The following is a 13,691-nucleotide window of genomic DNA, read 5'->3' as shown; positions in this document are numbered from 1 at the left end:
TTCAAATCAAAGAATTTCAGATTTTAGCCAAAAAAAGCAAAAACTTTTCAGTTTTCAAGCATTTAGTTCTTTGACCGAAAACATAAATAAACTCCATGGAAAGCAGAGGCTTTTTCAAAAACACTTGTTTAGTCAATAATGCAATTTTCTGTTAAAATCATTTTAGATGGAAAATTTTTGAACAGTTCCAGCTGAATCTAGGGGATTTAGATGCACAGTTGCCATTCACGTCAACAAGAACTATGTGTCTAAATCCCTTGTGCAGCTTTGAATAGCTCAGCCCAATCATTTTGAAAAGAACAAAAAAAAGAGCTGGGAAGGGACTGGAATTAGGTTAATCATCGGCTACATTTATTAACCCCGGGAGCTCCAATCACAGTCATGCTGTCGTAAAGGCAGGAATGTCCATACTGCTTGGGCGTAGGTTTGTCCCTACAGACACAACGCAAACCAGTCTCAGTTTCCTCCTTCCCATCCTGACTCCTTCAAATATTTTCACTTCTAGGATTTGTACAGCTCCTTTCATGCACAGTTCACCCTTGACTGCCCTGGAAACAAGCAGGCTGTAGGTTTATAATCTCTGCCTGTGGAGCACCAATTCCTGGAATGACCCATTGACCAAGAAACCACTGCTCTTTGTTTTGAATACATGGACCAAATCCTGTTGTCAATGACCCCTGAGTGACCTGGGTAAAGTCAGTGAAATCAGACAGGAGGTAAATCAGTTAGTCCCAGTGCCACCAAATAACTGGTTTAAAGTAAGAGGCTCTCTTAAATCCCTCTTCAAGGAGGGCTCAATCCTTCAAGATGCTGAGCTGCTCCTGGTCATCAATAGGGGCCGAGGACACCCAGTACCTGGCAGGCTGGCCCATCATGGACGGGATGCAGGGGAAGGTGCCTCTTGTGGCTTTGGAAGCCAGTCAGTCCTGGGTGGTGGGAGGCTTCAATCCCAGCCCCTCCCCTCAGACATGGTATTTTTTCAGTAGTTCGCTTTGCCACTGCCGCTTCTTGTTGGGGAAGGAGACGGGGATCTTGATCTTCCTGAAGTCTTCGATGCACTTCCCCAGCTCCGACTCCAGTGCCCTCCTCTCCTCACTGACGGAAGGTGCCTCGGGGCATCTCTCCACCCCGTTCTCCTGGATGTTCGAGTGGTCACTATTCCTCCTCTGCCCCATCTGCTTCACCTCCTCCAGGAATTTGAGGGAGTTGGAGAAATCCAGGGTGTTAGGCTGAGGCGGACATTCCTCCGGCAATTCCGGCCAGGGTAAGGAGGCTGTGGAGCTGAGGTCACCAGCCTCCAACTGGGGACCTTTGTCAGGGAGACTGTCTCCAGGGGCCAGAGCCAGGTCAGGTTCACAATGGCTGTCCAAGCTGGAGGTTGAAAAGTCATAGCTGCTGTCCATGCCGGCCGAGTCCTTGTGTGTCTCCAGGATTGGGTTTGGCTCTTCTGTCACCTCTGGGGCACTGTCTGCTGCTGGCACTGGAGGGGAAAAATCAGAGACCAACGTTAGGGATAGGTGGCTCGCATAAGGGCACATTCAACATTATGGGCCAAATTTGGTGCCCGCTGACATGCCACACAACCACACTGAGCTCAGTGGAGGCTCCAGAAGCCAGTGCAGAGTTTAGCTGTTTTGCTGCCATTTCTTCAGCTACTGCTCTGAGGGGAAGGAAGTGCAAGGAAAGTACTGATGTATTGCTAGCTGTTTTCAATGCACAGCATTTTATCCTTTATTTAACCATTTCCTTTGGCTTCTCAGTTCACCCCACCTCCACCATTTCTCTCAACCGCGCACAGGAAGAGACCAATCCACATGCCCCTCATGCTCCGTGGATCATAGCTAGGGAACCACTGCTGTAGGCCAAACACAACAAAATAGGGGCTCTAGCATGAAATCCAGACCCAACTGACAAAACTCACATTTACCTCAGTGGGAACAGGGTTTCACCCATAATCCTTGCTGGGAGAGGAGGTTCAGTCAGTAATAGAGCCCCATACAAGTGCTTGGCTGTTTTTCATTCTCTACAGACCCTGGTCAAACCCCACAAGATGGGACATATTCAGCATGGTGTGTAGAGCTGGGCTCAGCTCTTGCTTTGAAACAGGAATTTGGTTACCTGTTGGGCCGTGTTCATGAATCATTCAGCAAGCCTGGGGCTAAATGCTGGGCAAACCTGGAGGCTGATCTATGGGTTTGGGTGGAAATTTTATAAAGCTCACTGGTTTCAAAGGATTTGGGACACTGAACACTGCTGTTGTTAGGAGCTGAGTGAAAATTGTTATGGGTTGAGTTAAAACGCCCTTGAGATTGATAGGGGAGTACTCACCCTTCAATTAACATAACTGTAAGCATAAACCCCCACCTAAGACAAAAGGTGTGGGTGAACTCACACAGGAGATTTTGGCTGAGTATTGTTTTGGGTAGGGATGTGCGGGGGAAGAGAGATCACATAGAAACTGAGATCAGGCAAGAACAGAGAGAGGGACTGAGGCGAGTTAATAAAGCCAAGCAGGAACCTGTAAGCACAGTGTGACGCTGGAAGAAACTAGAGAGAGAGATTTGGGTTTGGTGTTGACTAACGAGTCTTGGGGGCTGTAAGCCAAGAAACTGCTCCTTTGTTCTTGGTTCCTTCTGCATTCAGAGACACAGGACTTTGTACACTCTTTGTAAATAAACAAGACGGCACCAAAGAAAATACCAGATGCCCTCAACTTCTATTTCCAGCTGGAATGTCCCCAGGGCCCCAAACTTAGACTAGCTGCTTGGGTCGAAAAGAGGTAACAACATTCAGCATAATGCGTAGAGCTCGGCTCAGCTCTTGCTTTGAAACAGGGTTTTTGCTACACATTGGGCTGTGTTCGTGAATCATTCAGCAAGCCTAGGGCTAAACTTTGGACAAGCATGGGGGCTGATCTGTGGGTTGGGGTAGAAATTGTGAAAAGCTCGCTGGTTTCAGAGGATTTCAGGCTGAGCTTTGGGGTGATTCAATCATGAAACCAAGATGAATGGAAATTGGAAAGTGAAGAATAAGTTGCACAGCTTCCTACATCTCTAGCTTCTGAGTTGGTCTGAAACAGTCACAGCGCATCTCTGTATGTTAGCACTGGTGGGAAACAAGCAGTGACTCTGTATTGGAAACAGCCACTGTGTTTCAATTTCTAGCCACAGGAACAAATCATGCAATAAGGAACTTTAATGGAAACTGATACTAAACCATTTAGCAAGTTCAGCCCTGTCCCCTTGCCCTGACTTAGTGAAAAGCAGCATATGCAGCCACAGCAGAACCCAAGGGAGTGGGTCTTTTACTGATCCCTGTGCCCAGCAATGTTCAGAGATTACAGGGCTAATTCCCTAAATGCATCTAATGGCTGCAGACTGCAGGTTATCATGACAGTGCCCTCCCTGAGGTTCTCTTGGGTAGAAAAAACTCAGTGGGTAACTCATTTTGCATAAGGAAACATTTTCCCAGCATGCATGTATCTAGTCCAACTGCATACTGGGGCGTGCATGAAATATCACCGATACAAGAAGCTGCTACCATGTGATCATCTCAAATGATAAAACAGTTAGGGGATTATTGAGAACAGTGAGCTGAGCATTGTATGCAGGGCGACGTCTCTCTCTAGCCACATATTGTTATAATAGCAATATAGGGCTGGAAGGGACCTCAAGAGATCACCTAGCCCATCCCCTCACTCTACGGTGGGATTAAGTATTACCTAGACCATCCCTGACAGGTGTTTGTCTACCCTGTTCTTAAAAACTTCCAGTGATGAGGATTCCACAAGCTCCTTGTGTCACCTGTTTCAATGCTTAGAGTTAGAAACTTTTTCCTAATATCTAACCTAACTCTCCCCCTTGCTTCAAACTAAATCAATCACTTCCTGTCCTACCATCAGTAGGCACAGAGAACAAATGATCACTGTCATCTTTATAACAGCCCTTAACGTATTTGAAGACTGTGATCAGGTCCCCCATCAGTCTTCTCTTTTCTTCTCTAGACTAAAGATGTCCAGGTCTTTCAATCTTTCCTCAGAGGACACATTTTCTAACCATTTGTTATTTTTATTGTTTTCCGCTGGACTCTCTCCAATTTGTCCACACCTTTCTTAAAGTGTAGTGCCCAACGCTGGACACAGTGCTCCAGCTGAGGCCTCACCAGTGCCAAGTAGAGTGGGATAATTACCTCCCAGGTCCAACATACGACACTCCTGATAATACATACTAGAATTACATTGCCCTTTTTTGCAACAGCATCATGTTGTGGACTCATATTCAATTTGTGATCCGCTATAACCCCCACATCCTTTTCTTCCATACTACCACCTACCCAGCTATTCCCCATTTTGTAGTTGTGCATTTGAGTTTCCTTCCTAAGTGTAGTACTTCACACTTGTCTTTACTGAATTTCATCTTCTCGATTTCAGACCAATTCTCCAGTTTGTTGTCAATTCTAATCCTGTCCTCCAAAGCGCTTGCAACCCTCCAAGCTTGGTATCATCCCAAAATTTTATAAGTGTACTTTCCACCCCATTATCTAAGTCATTAATGAAATTATGGACTAGTACTTGACCGAGGAATGACCCCTGTGGGACCCCACTAGATATGTCCTCCTATCAAACCATTGATAACTACTCTTTGAGTATGTTTTTTTTTCAACAAGTTATACACCCACATATAGTAATTTCATCTAGACCAGTGTTTTTCAACCTGGGGTCTGCAGACTATGTCTAAGATTTCCAAAGGGGTCCGCATCTCCATTCAAAATTTTTGAGGGGTCCGCAAATGAAAAAAGATTGAAAACCACTGATATAAGATCACAGTTCCCTAGTCTGATTCTGAGTTATAGCTGAAGTGCAAACAACTACAGCTGGTTTATAACTTTCAAACAAAACCTTTATTTTTTATTTTATTTTTATTTTTTTGGTGGAAATTTGACCATTTCTCAAAATGAGAATTTTTTGCAAAAACTTTTTTTTCTTTCTCAAATCCCTTATTTCAAATATTTTCAGGAGAAGCTTTGAAGGGGAGGGGGGAAAGAAGCCTGTTAAATATTTTTGTTTGTTTTTCCATTTCTGCAGTCGTTTTGCATTGCCAATTTTAGATCAGTTGAGTCACATGGAGGGAATTTTTGTTCCCCGAAGTGGAATTTTTTGAATAACACGGACAGATCTCAAAGCAATTTACAAAGGTCAGTATCATTATCCCCATTTTACAGATGGGGAAACTGAGGCTTGGAGCAAGGCTGTGACTTGCTCAAGGTGACCCAGCAGGGCAGTGGCTAAGCCAGGACTAGAACCCCTGAGTCCCACTTCCATGCTCTATCCACTAGACAACACTGCCTGTGTGTTGTGGGGTGGGTGAGCTGCAAATAAAGGCACATCAGATACCAGCCTTCAGGCTTGCGAACCCCATCCTGTCTGGAACCGCCAGCTCCTGTGCCGAGCTCCTCCTCACATCCATGCCTGTCTGCGGGTATGTCACTGACTCCAGAGCCTGGGGAGAACAATCCATAACAAATAGAACATCAGCAATCGGGACAGGTGATGGTGCACTTAAAAGATGGGAGGGTCATTAAAGGGCATGGTATCCCTGAGCAAAGCAAGGTATAATGCAGGCCAGCTCTGGGCCCTACACACAGCTCTGCCAACGCGCCTCAATCCTGAGTCAGAGGCATCAGTATGGACAAACTGTGAACTCTCTGCAATACTGACCATTGCTCTTGTAGCTCTCTCTGTCTTCGGCTTTGCTTTGTCCTTTTGGATTGGACTGGATGCAGAATAACTCTACTTCTAGAAAGCCCAGAGGGAAATTAGGGGATTTAGGAGCCGGTCTCCGGAGGGGTGCATTCGGAATGAGATGAGCATACGCTGATCCTGGTGAATGCCATTGCTTTGCTATGCGGTAAGGGGAGATCTTCTAAAGCACCTAAAGGAGTTAGGAGAACAAGTCCCATTAACTTTCAATAGGACCTGTGTTCCTAAATCCCAGAGGTGCTTTTGAAAACCCTGCACCAGAGCTATATTTCCTGAACAGAGGGTGCATCTCAGTGTTAAAATGGCTTGGAAGGCGCTCTGCAACATACTGCAGCAAACGCCACAGTGCAGTACCCAGCCCTGCTGCACAAGCCTCCTTATATATAACTGTATATGCACATACATATACGTGCATGCTCAGGGCTAGATCCTCAGCTGGTGTAAATCAACACCACTCCACTGACTTGGGTGATTTACGCTCCATGGAGGAGCCGCGTCTTGGCTTGCACAGCACAGGCTGCATGTAAGGATGTCCTCAGCGTGAGGAAAATTACGCCATCTCTGGGTGCCCGCGTGGCTTTGCATTTAGAAGCAGGCAGATGCTAATCACTGGCCCTTGGAAATGCCTTAGCTCAGTAATAGCACATAGATATCAGCTTAGCCTGTTTTTATCCCTTTACTGAGGGCATGTCCTCGCTTAGCCCATCCAGCAGGGCCCTTATGCTAATGGCTGTAATTATCTGCACTTTGCTAGCAGTGCAGATCTCAGGGCGTCTTTGCTGTCCTCAGCCACTGCTGGCCACATGCCCGCCTCCCCTGCAAACACCCTACCCAAGGTTCACGTGTGTGTCCTCTGAGTGTAACATCCAGTAAGGCCATGGGGCACAGAGGCTGTTCTGTCCAGAACTGATCCCAAAGGAAATGAACTCCTAGCTATGCAGACCAGGGGAGATCATTTGAACCATCCAGGCTGGTGTCTCTGTGCTTTACGGACTCTTTCTATCACAGAATGTAGGAATTGCCATACAAGGCGAACGCGTGGCCCATCCAGCCCAGTATTCTGTCTCCATCAGTGGCCAGATGCTTGCATGAAAGGTGCTAGAAACCCAGAAGCGGGCAACTGTGGGATAATCAACTCATCAACCCCATCAGTTAGAGCTTGGTGCTTGCTGTGAAGGATGAGAGTTCAGATCCCTTCTGCATTTCAGCAAGTCCTGAAACACAGAGATTAGCCTGGATTAAACCTGAGATCAACCCCCCCGTCCTGATTTTGGGACAGATTCCACCTCAGCTCTTATTCCTTCCATGACCTATCTGTGCCCCTGACCTGCTGGGTGACCTTGAGCAAGTCACATCCTCGCTCTGCGCCTCAGTTTCTCCTTGCGCTCTGTGTCTGTCTTGGCTATGTAGACTGTAAGTTCTTTGGGGCAGGGGCTGTCTCTTACTATGTGTTTGTGCAGCACCATGGGGCCTTGATCTCAGCTGGGAGCTCAAGCCATTATCGCAGTACAAACAATAAATAGCACTAGCTAACCTGCTCCTAGACACACCTCCTGGGCCAGCTGCTCTGTCAGGAAAAAATCCCAGGTGTTTCGCCTGAATTTTTCATCCCTCACTTTTCTTAAGCCTTTGCTCCTTGCCTTGCTCTTCTGTCCATTTCAGTGAGTAAGGTAGAGTGCGGAAGTGACATTTACCAAGTAGTTCTTCTGCGCCATTCTGTCTGTCAGAATCCCGCTGGGTGCTATTAACGTGATCCCTGCTTCAGTTATGTTCGGAGTTTGGAGCGGGAGCCATGCATGCATATCCCGGCCCTTGGATCTCTTTGGTCAGCATTTACTCCCAAGATGAATTTACCATGGGCTGGGAGCGCCGGGCCCCCCCGGCACCGTTAGAATATTCAGCGCACTCCTTTGTCTGATGCCTCCAGCTCCACGGTCTTTCACAGCATCCAAGATCCAGGAAGGAATCCAAAGTCTCTAACACGTCCTCGGACTGTCAGTGCACTCTACAAACATTTTGGAATAGAAGAGGAAGGCGGGGGAACATTCCTATTGAGAGGAAGCCAGCAATGGCCTCGCCGCTCTCTCTGCAGGGTCCCAGCACCTAGGAATGAAGCTGAGCAATGCACAGCAATGAGCAGGGTGTAGCGGAGCCAGCCCCATGGCAGGCCGAGGCAGCTCCCCCAGGTGGATCTTTGTCTTTCCTCCACTCCAGAGTCCACGATCTCCCTTCCAAGTGAGGCAGCTGAGCCAACTCCATTCCACCCCAGCTGGCTGAAATCAGCCCTGGGCTTCCATGAGGATTCTGACTCCCTGATGCATCTACAGCCTTTCCAAGTCAAGAGCTGCCTAAAATGAAGTATCCTGCTTTAATTGCCCCCTTGTGGAGACCCAGCCCTGGTGGGCAGTTACCCCTGCTCATTGCCAAGAGGTGAGAAGACTGGGTTTGACTCTTCTGTGTTTAGAGGGCATTGGCAGTGTCCAGAAACGCTAAGGGGGCTGCCACCATGTGGTGATGCCATGTCATGACAGGCACATCTCACGGATCTAACTCAGTGGGTTGGTTGTGCCGGAGCAAGGCCTTCAGGGATGTGAGAAAAGCAAAGAGGACGCTGAACCCAGCACTGTGTTAGCAGGAGCAACAATGCGGCTTCCCAAGAAACGACCATAAAGAGACCCAGGAGAAGCAGCTAATTCAGGTTCCACCTTCATAACCAGCCTGGGTACTTTTACACTTTGGTAGGCTCAGGGACTCTGCCAGCCTCCAAGCATGGTTTGTTTACATTGGTGCCCCCTTTCCCTCTTTTAGCTCAGAGAGAGCAAAGCTTCCCACAAATTGGGGGCCAAGATGTTTTCTACTTCATCTCAGCCAAAGGGCACCAGGCCAGGGCTCTCCATCTCAACCATGATCTCCAAGGGTGTCCTCTCCTTCATCTCAACCAAAACCTTTCTCTGAAGACGGCCTAGGCCACGGCTCTAGTCACAGGCTCCTGGCTAGAGGGACTCCCGTGCCCACAGTCAGGAGGGAGCCTGAATGGAGAGCGAAAGCAGCAGTAGGTGTGCTGTGATGGACGATGCTGTGCATTGACCTTGTGATGGTTACCACCACTGCATGTCACTGGCAAAGCTTTCCACCAGGATCACTCAGGCTACACCAACAAAGAGGTTTTACCTCACGTGAGCTGACTGCCAGTGAACTCAAGGTAGTTAAAGTGATCCGAGAGGCTACTCTGGTCACACCCCAAATGTTTATTCCAGGTGACAAATGGGGCCGATGCAGAATGGTTGTGTCACCTGGGCAGCTCCTGGAACATATGAATCTCAACTCCTGCACTTGTCCAGACTGCAGACGGGAAAGTCAACCTGTGCTGCTGTTTCTGCATGGCTTTGGTCCCTGATACACCATCAGGGGCGAGCAAAACTTTCTGTAAATGTGCATCTCCGACCCACAGCCTCGGAGCATCTCCCTGCTCGCTAAGGCTGGCTGTGCCAGCAAAGGCTGTTTGTTAAATCTGCAACGTAATCAACACTGCAGCTGGATTAACTGCCATGGCAACCCATCTGTGCCACCAGAGTGCCTGCACCAGGTTAATCAAACAGAGAGCCTGTAGTTTTGAACCAGTTTACGGCTAGCAATTACTACTCAAGTTTGCTGCTGTGCCAATGCACCTCACTCCTGACCTGCAGCACCCAGTGCAGTTCCGATCCCAGGCACTCACACAGCTCTGCCAATGTGCCTCCCTCCTGACTCACCGTCCCCTTGCTATTCCAGTATCTGGTTCCTCCCCAAGAGTTCTGCCAATGCCAATGAGTCCTGACCTGCAACAGCCCTTGCTAGTCCAGTCCTGGGTCCCTCAGGTTGGGTCTACATTGCAAACGAAAGACCTGCGGCATGGCTGTGGCTGGCCTGGGTCAGCTGACTCAGGCTCACGGGGCTATAAAATTGCAGCGTAGATGTTTGGACTAGGGCTGGAGACGGGCTTTGAGACCCCGGAAGGGGGGAGGATCAGAAACCGGGCTCCAGACCTCCATACTGCAGTTTTATAGCCCTGCAGTCCGAGCCCAAGTCAGTTGACCCGGGATCTGAGACTCAGTGCAGCATGATTTTTATCACAGTGTAGACCTACCCTCACATGGTACGTATTTACCGCATTGTAAACCCAAGTTTGTGGGACCTGGGCTTATGGACTTGGTGTTTCTAACCCTATGCTTGAAAATCCATGCTGCATGGTAAATCCAGGCTTTCAGTTGCTGGACCCAGGGCTCACAGCTGTGCTAATGCATCCATGCTACGCTACCCAAACCTTCTGACTCAGGACTGTGGCATCCACACTCCAAAATGACAGGGCTTGGACCCGAGTCCAGCAGGACTCAGCCTCTGACCCATCCCCCTAGCAGGGTCCTAGGATCCAGGTCCTGAGTGCTTGCTGACCTGAATCAGACTGTGGTCAGGAGGGCTTGGGCTCAAACCTGGGTCAGAACCCAGGTTTTGCATGCAGTGCAGACATATCCTGAGGAGCAAACACTGCTAATCTTGAGATAAGGTGCTACACCATGTGGGTGTTTGTGATGTTCACAGAGACCAGCTTCAGACAAAACTCATTTCACCTGTGACCCAAGACAGGCTGCAAACAGGCCTCCAGAACTGAAAGTCAGGAACTCCCTGACTGCTCTGAGTCCCCTTTTTCCTAATGCAGCTTTTCATGATCAACTCCTGCAGCTGCTGCACCAAAGTGGGGTGTGGGAGGTGGAGAAAGAAGCCTGAGCCCTTGAAAGAACTAACCTTGCTGAGTTTAAATTATAATTCTGATTTCCCTCTGCCACTCAGCTTGTCCTTCGCTGTCAGGGATGCAACGTGGGCTCAGCGCTCGGGAATGGCAAAGCAAGAGGCTGGGGCCGCGCAGCGTCAGGTGAAATGAAAATCAAAGAGGAGCTGCTGTCAGCTTAGGGGGAGAGCAGGCGCATTTTAATTAGCTATCTGGAACCTGGGCTGCTGGACTCGCCCCTCAGGACTTTGAGCTCTAGAAGTGGAGGGAGGACACGTGGATCAATGGTTGCTTCCATGGTTAGGTCCAAACACCTTCAAAATACCTGGGATGGGGAAGGGGAGGAATTATAGTGGGGGAAGAATTAGATGGAAACATCCTGGCTAATGAGGCCTCTCTGTTCCTGGTTTAGTCTTTGCATAGTCTGTTAATGCACCAAGGCTGTTCAGAACCAGCTCCAAACCGCACCTTAGATGGATGTTGTTGAACAGTTTTGCTACGTTCATTCTACTGTTACCAGCAATAGAGATCTTGATCCTGAGCTCACTAGTTGAATTGCATGACAGAGCCTGGAACAATAACAAATTGTCAATTAAAGTGAAAAGCCATATTTATGAGACATGTGTTTTGCCCACTCTTCTATATGGCTCACAAACATGGACGATTTATGCCAAATGTACCAAAAGACTAAAGATCTTTCATATCAGATGCTTGCATAAAATTCTTCGAATAAGAGGGCCAGATAGGGTGACAAATACAGAAGTGTTAAATTATGCTGGCATGTCATTCAAGGGAACGTTAGTAAAAGACTCAGGCAGCTTGGACATGTCACATGAATGCTGGATTACAGGATCCCGAAGAGTGTGCTGTACTCTGAAGCTTGCAAAGGACCTAGAAAGAGAGGCAGGACACTGCGCGGATTTCAGGATGCTTGTAAAGAGGACTTAGTATTCTTTGCAAAAAGAAAAGGAGTACTTGTGGCACCTTAGAGACTAACCAATTTATTTGAGCATAAGCTTTCGCGAGCTACAGCTCACTTCATCGGATGCATACTGTGGAAAGTACAGCAGTTGATAGATTTCCACTCCATACGGCTAAATGCAGTGCCTTGCATAATGACAGGTTTCAGAGTAACACGGGTGTTACTCTGAAACCTCTTAGTATTCTTTGGAATCTCTGTGGATGATTAAAGGAGCGCGGAATGCCGCTGTGGCTGGCGGAGCCAGCTTGTAGATGGAGCGAGGTGGACTGGATCAAGCTTTGCGATGACTGGCATCAGAGGAGGAAAGAATCTGCTGCTTGGATTAATAGCATTGCTAGCACATGGGTGTGCCCTCCTGTGAATGGGACTGTCACTCATGCATCAGACTCAGCGGCCATCAATTGGCCATGCTCTGTAAAGAGCGATGGTGCCATTGATTGAAACTATTCATAATGCTTGTGTAATTCTCTGGTCAGTGTGTTATACAGTCCCTCTGTGCTTGATTGTGACTCATGGCCAGAAAGGGTTAAACATCTCGCAAAATAAATAACTCTCAAAAGACGTGTGGGGAGATAATATTTGTGTTTTTGTGTATTTACATATGTGTGAGTAGGGTGGACAATGTAATCAACAGTCCCTGTCTATGCTGTATTCTGATAATTCAGAGGTCAAAAGAACATCCTATTATGTAAATTAATTGTAAACACCGGATATCTCTGTATTCATCTCTCTTTGAAATGTACAGCAAATAATCTGTGAATGGTGGAGGAACAAGCAAATTGCCTTATGTTACTTCTGCAGCTAAGTACCAGTGATGGACCTCCTCCAAAGTCACGCTAATTACCTGTTGAACTCCAACTTGTCAAAAGACATGAAATTGTATAAAAGATCCTTGGGTCCTGATTCTGTCATCTCAGATTTGCTTAGGCTTCATCAGGGGAAGTTTGAGTCGCAAGACTGAGGTCCCAGTTATGTTGGTATGCCCTGAATATGGAATTTGGACATTGGGCTATAACCTATGAACTATTTCTAAAAGAACTCTTTGTAACTACAAAGCTCACCATCTCTGCTATGAATCTGCACCTAAATGAATTGAACTCATGTCTGTATGTATATTGATCTTTTAACCATACTCTCTCTTTCGTTTTTAAATAAAGTTTAGTTTGGTTAATAAGAATTGGCTGTAGCGTGTATTTGGGTAAGAGCTGGAATATTCAATAACCAGGGAGGTGATGTGTCCGATCCTTTGGGACTGATATAACCTATTTCTTTATATGATGAAATAGGATTTACAGAAATTTTCATCACATTTGATGTGGGTACCTGGATGGAGGCCTGAGGCTGGATCACTTCTTCCTGATAACACCATCCTGGCTACTATGGATGTAGAAGCCCTCTACACCAACATTCCACACAAAGATGGACTACAAGCCGTCAAGAACACTATCCCCGATAATGTCACGGCTAACCTGGTGGCTGAACTTTGTGACTTTGTCCTTACCCATAACTATTTCACATTTGGGGACAATGTATACCTTCAGATCAGCGGCACTGCTATGGGTACCCGCATGGCCCCACAGTATGCCAACATTTTTATGGCTGATTTAGAACAACGCTTCCTCAGCTCTCGTCCCCTAAAGCCCCTACTCTACTTGCGCTATATTGATGACATCTTCATCATCTGGACCCATGGAAAAGAAGCCCTTGAGGAATTCCACCATGATTTCAACAATTTCCATCCCACCACCAACCTCAGCCTGGTCCAGTCCACACAAGAGATCCACTTCCTGGACACTACAGTGCTAATAAACAATGGCCACATAAACACCACCCTATACCGTAAACCTACTGACCGCTATTCCTACCTGCATGCCTCCAGCTTTCACCCTGACCACACCACACGATCCATCGTCTACAGCCAAGCTCTGCGATACAACCGCATTTGCTCCAACCCCTCAGACAGAGACAAACACCTACAAGATCTCTGTCAAGCTTTCTTACAACTACAATACCCACCTGCAGAAGTAAAGAAACAGATTGATAGAGCCAGAAGAGTTCCCAGAAGTTACCTACTACAGGACAGGCCTAACAAAGAAAATAACAGAACGCCACTAGCCGTCACCTTCAGCCCCCAACTAAAACCCCTCCAACGCATTATTAAGGATCTACAACCTATCCTAAAGGAT

At 47.4% G+C, this 13,691-nt stretch overlaps 1 protein-coding gene across 1 annotated transcript in view; it reads right to left on the bottom strand.

Moving 5' to 3' along the window:
* Nucleotides 1–329: 329 nt before the first annotated feature.
* LOC140917570 (BTB/POZ domain-containing protein KCTD16) overlaps nucleotides 330–13,691 on the bottom strand; it is a 44,375-nt gene continuing 31,013 nt past the window's right edge. Inside the window, exons 3-4 of the mRNA XM_078854227.1 lie at nucleotides 5,397–5,498; nucleotides 330–1,480 (exon numbers count right to left, since the gene is read on the bottom strand). Of these exons, the coding sequence (XP_078710353.1) occupies nucleotides 963–1,480; nucleotides 5,397–5,498 (620 nt within the window). The 3' untranslated portion in view covers nucleotides 330–962. The remainder of the gene's footprint in view (nucleotides 1,481–5,396; nucleotides 5,499–13,691) is intronic.

Source organism: Lepidochelys kempii, chromosome 9, assembly GCF_965140285.1.
Source record: "Lepidochelys kempii isolate rLepKem1 chromosome 9, rLepKem1.hap1, whole genome shotgun sequence".
NCBI lineage: Eukaryota > Metazoa > Chordata > Testudines > Cheloniidae > Lepidochelys > Lepidochelys kempii.
Note: the sequence above shows the minus strand (reverse complement) of the source record. Positions and strands in the feature narration are given on the sequence as shown.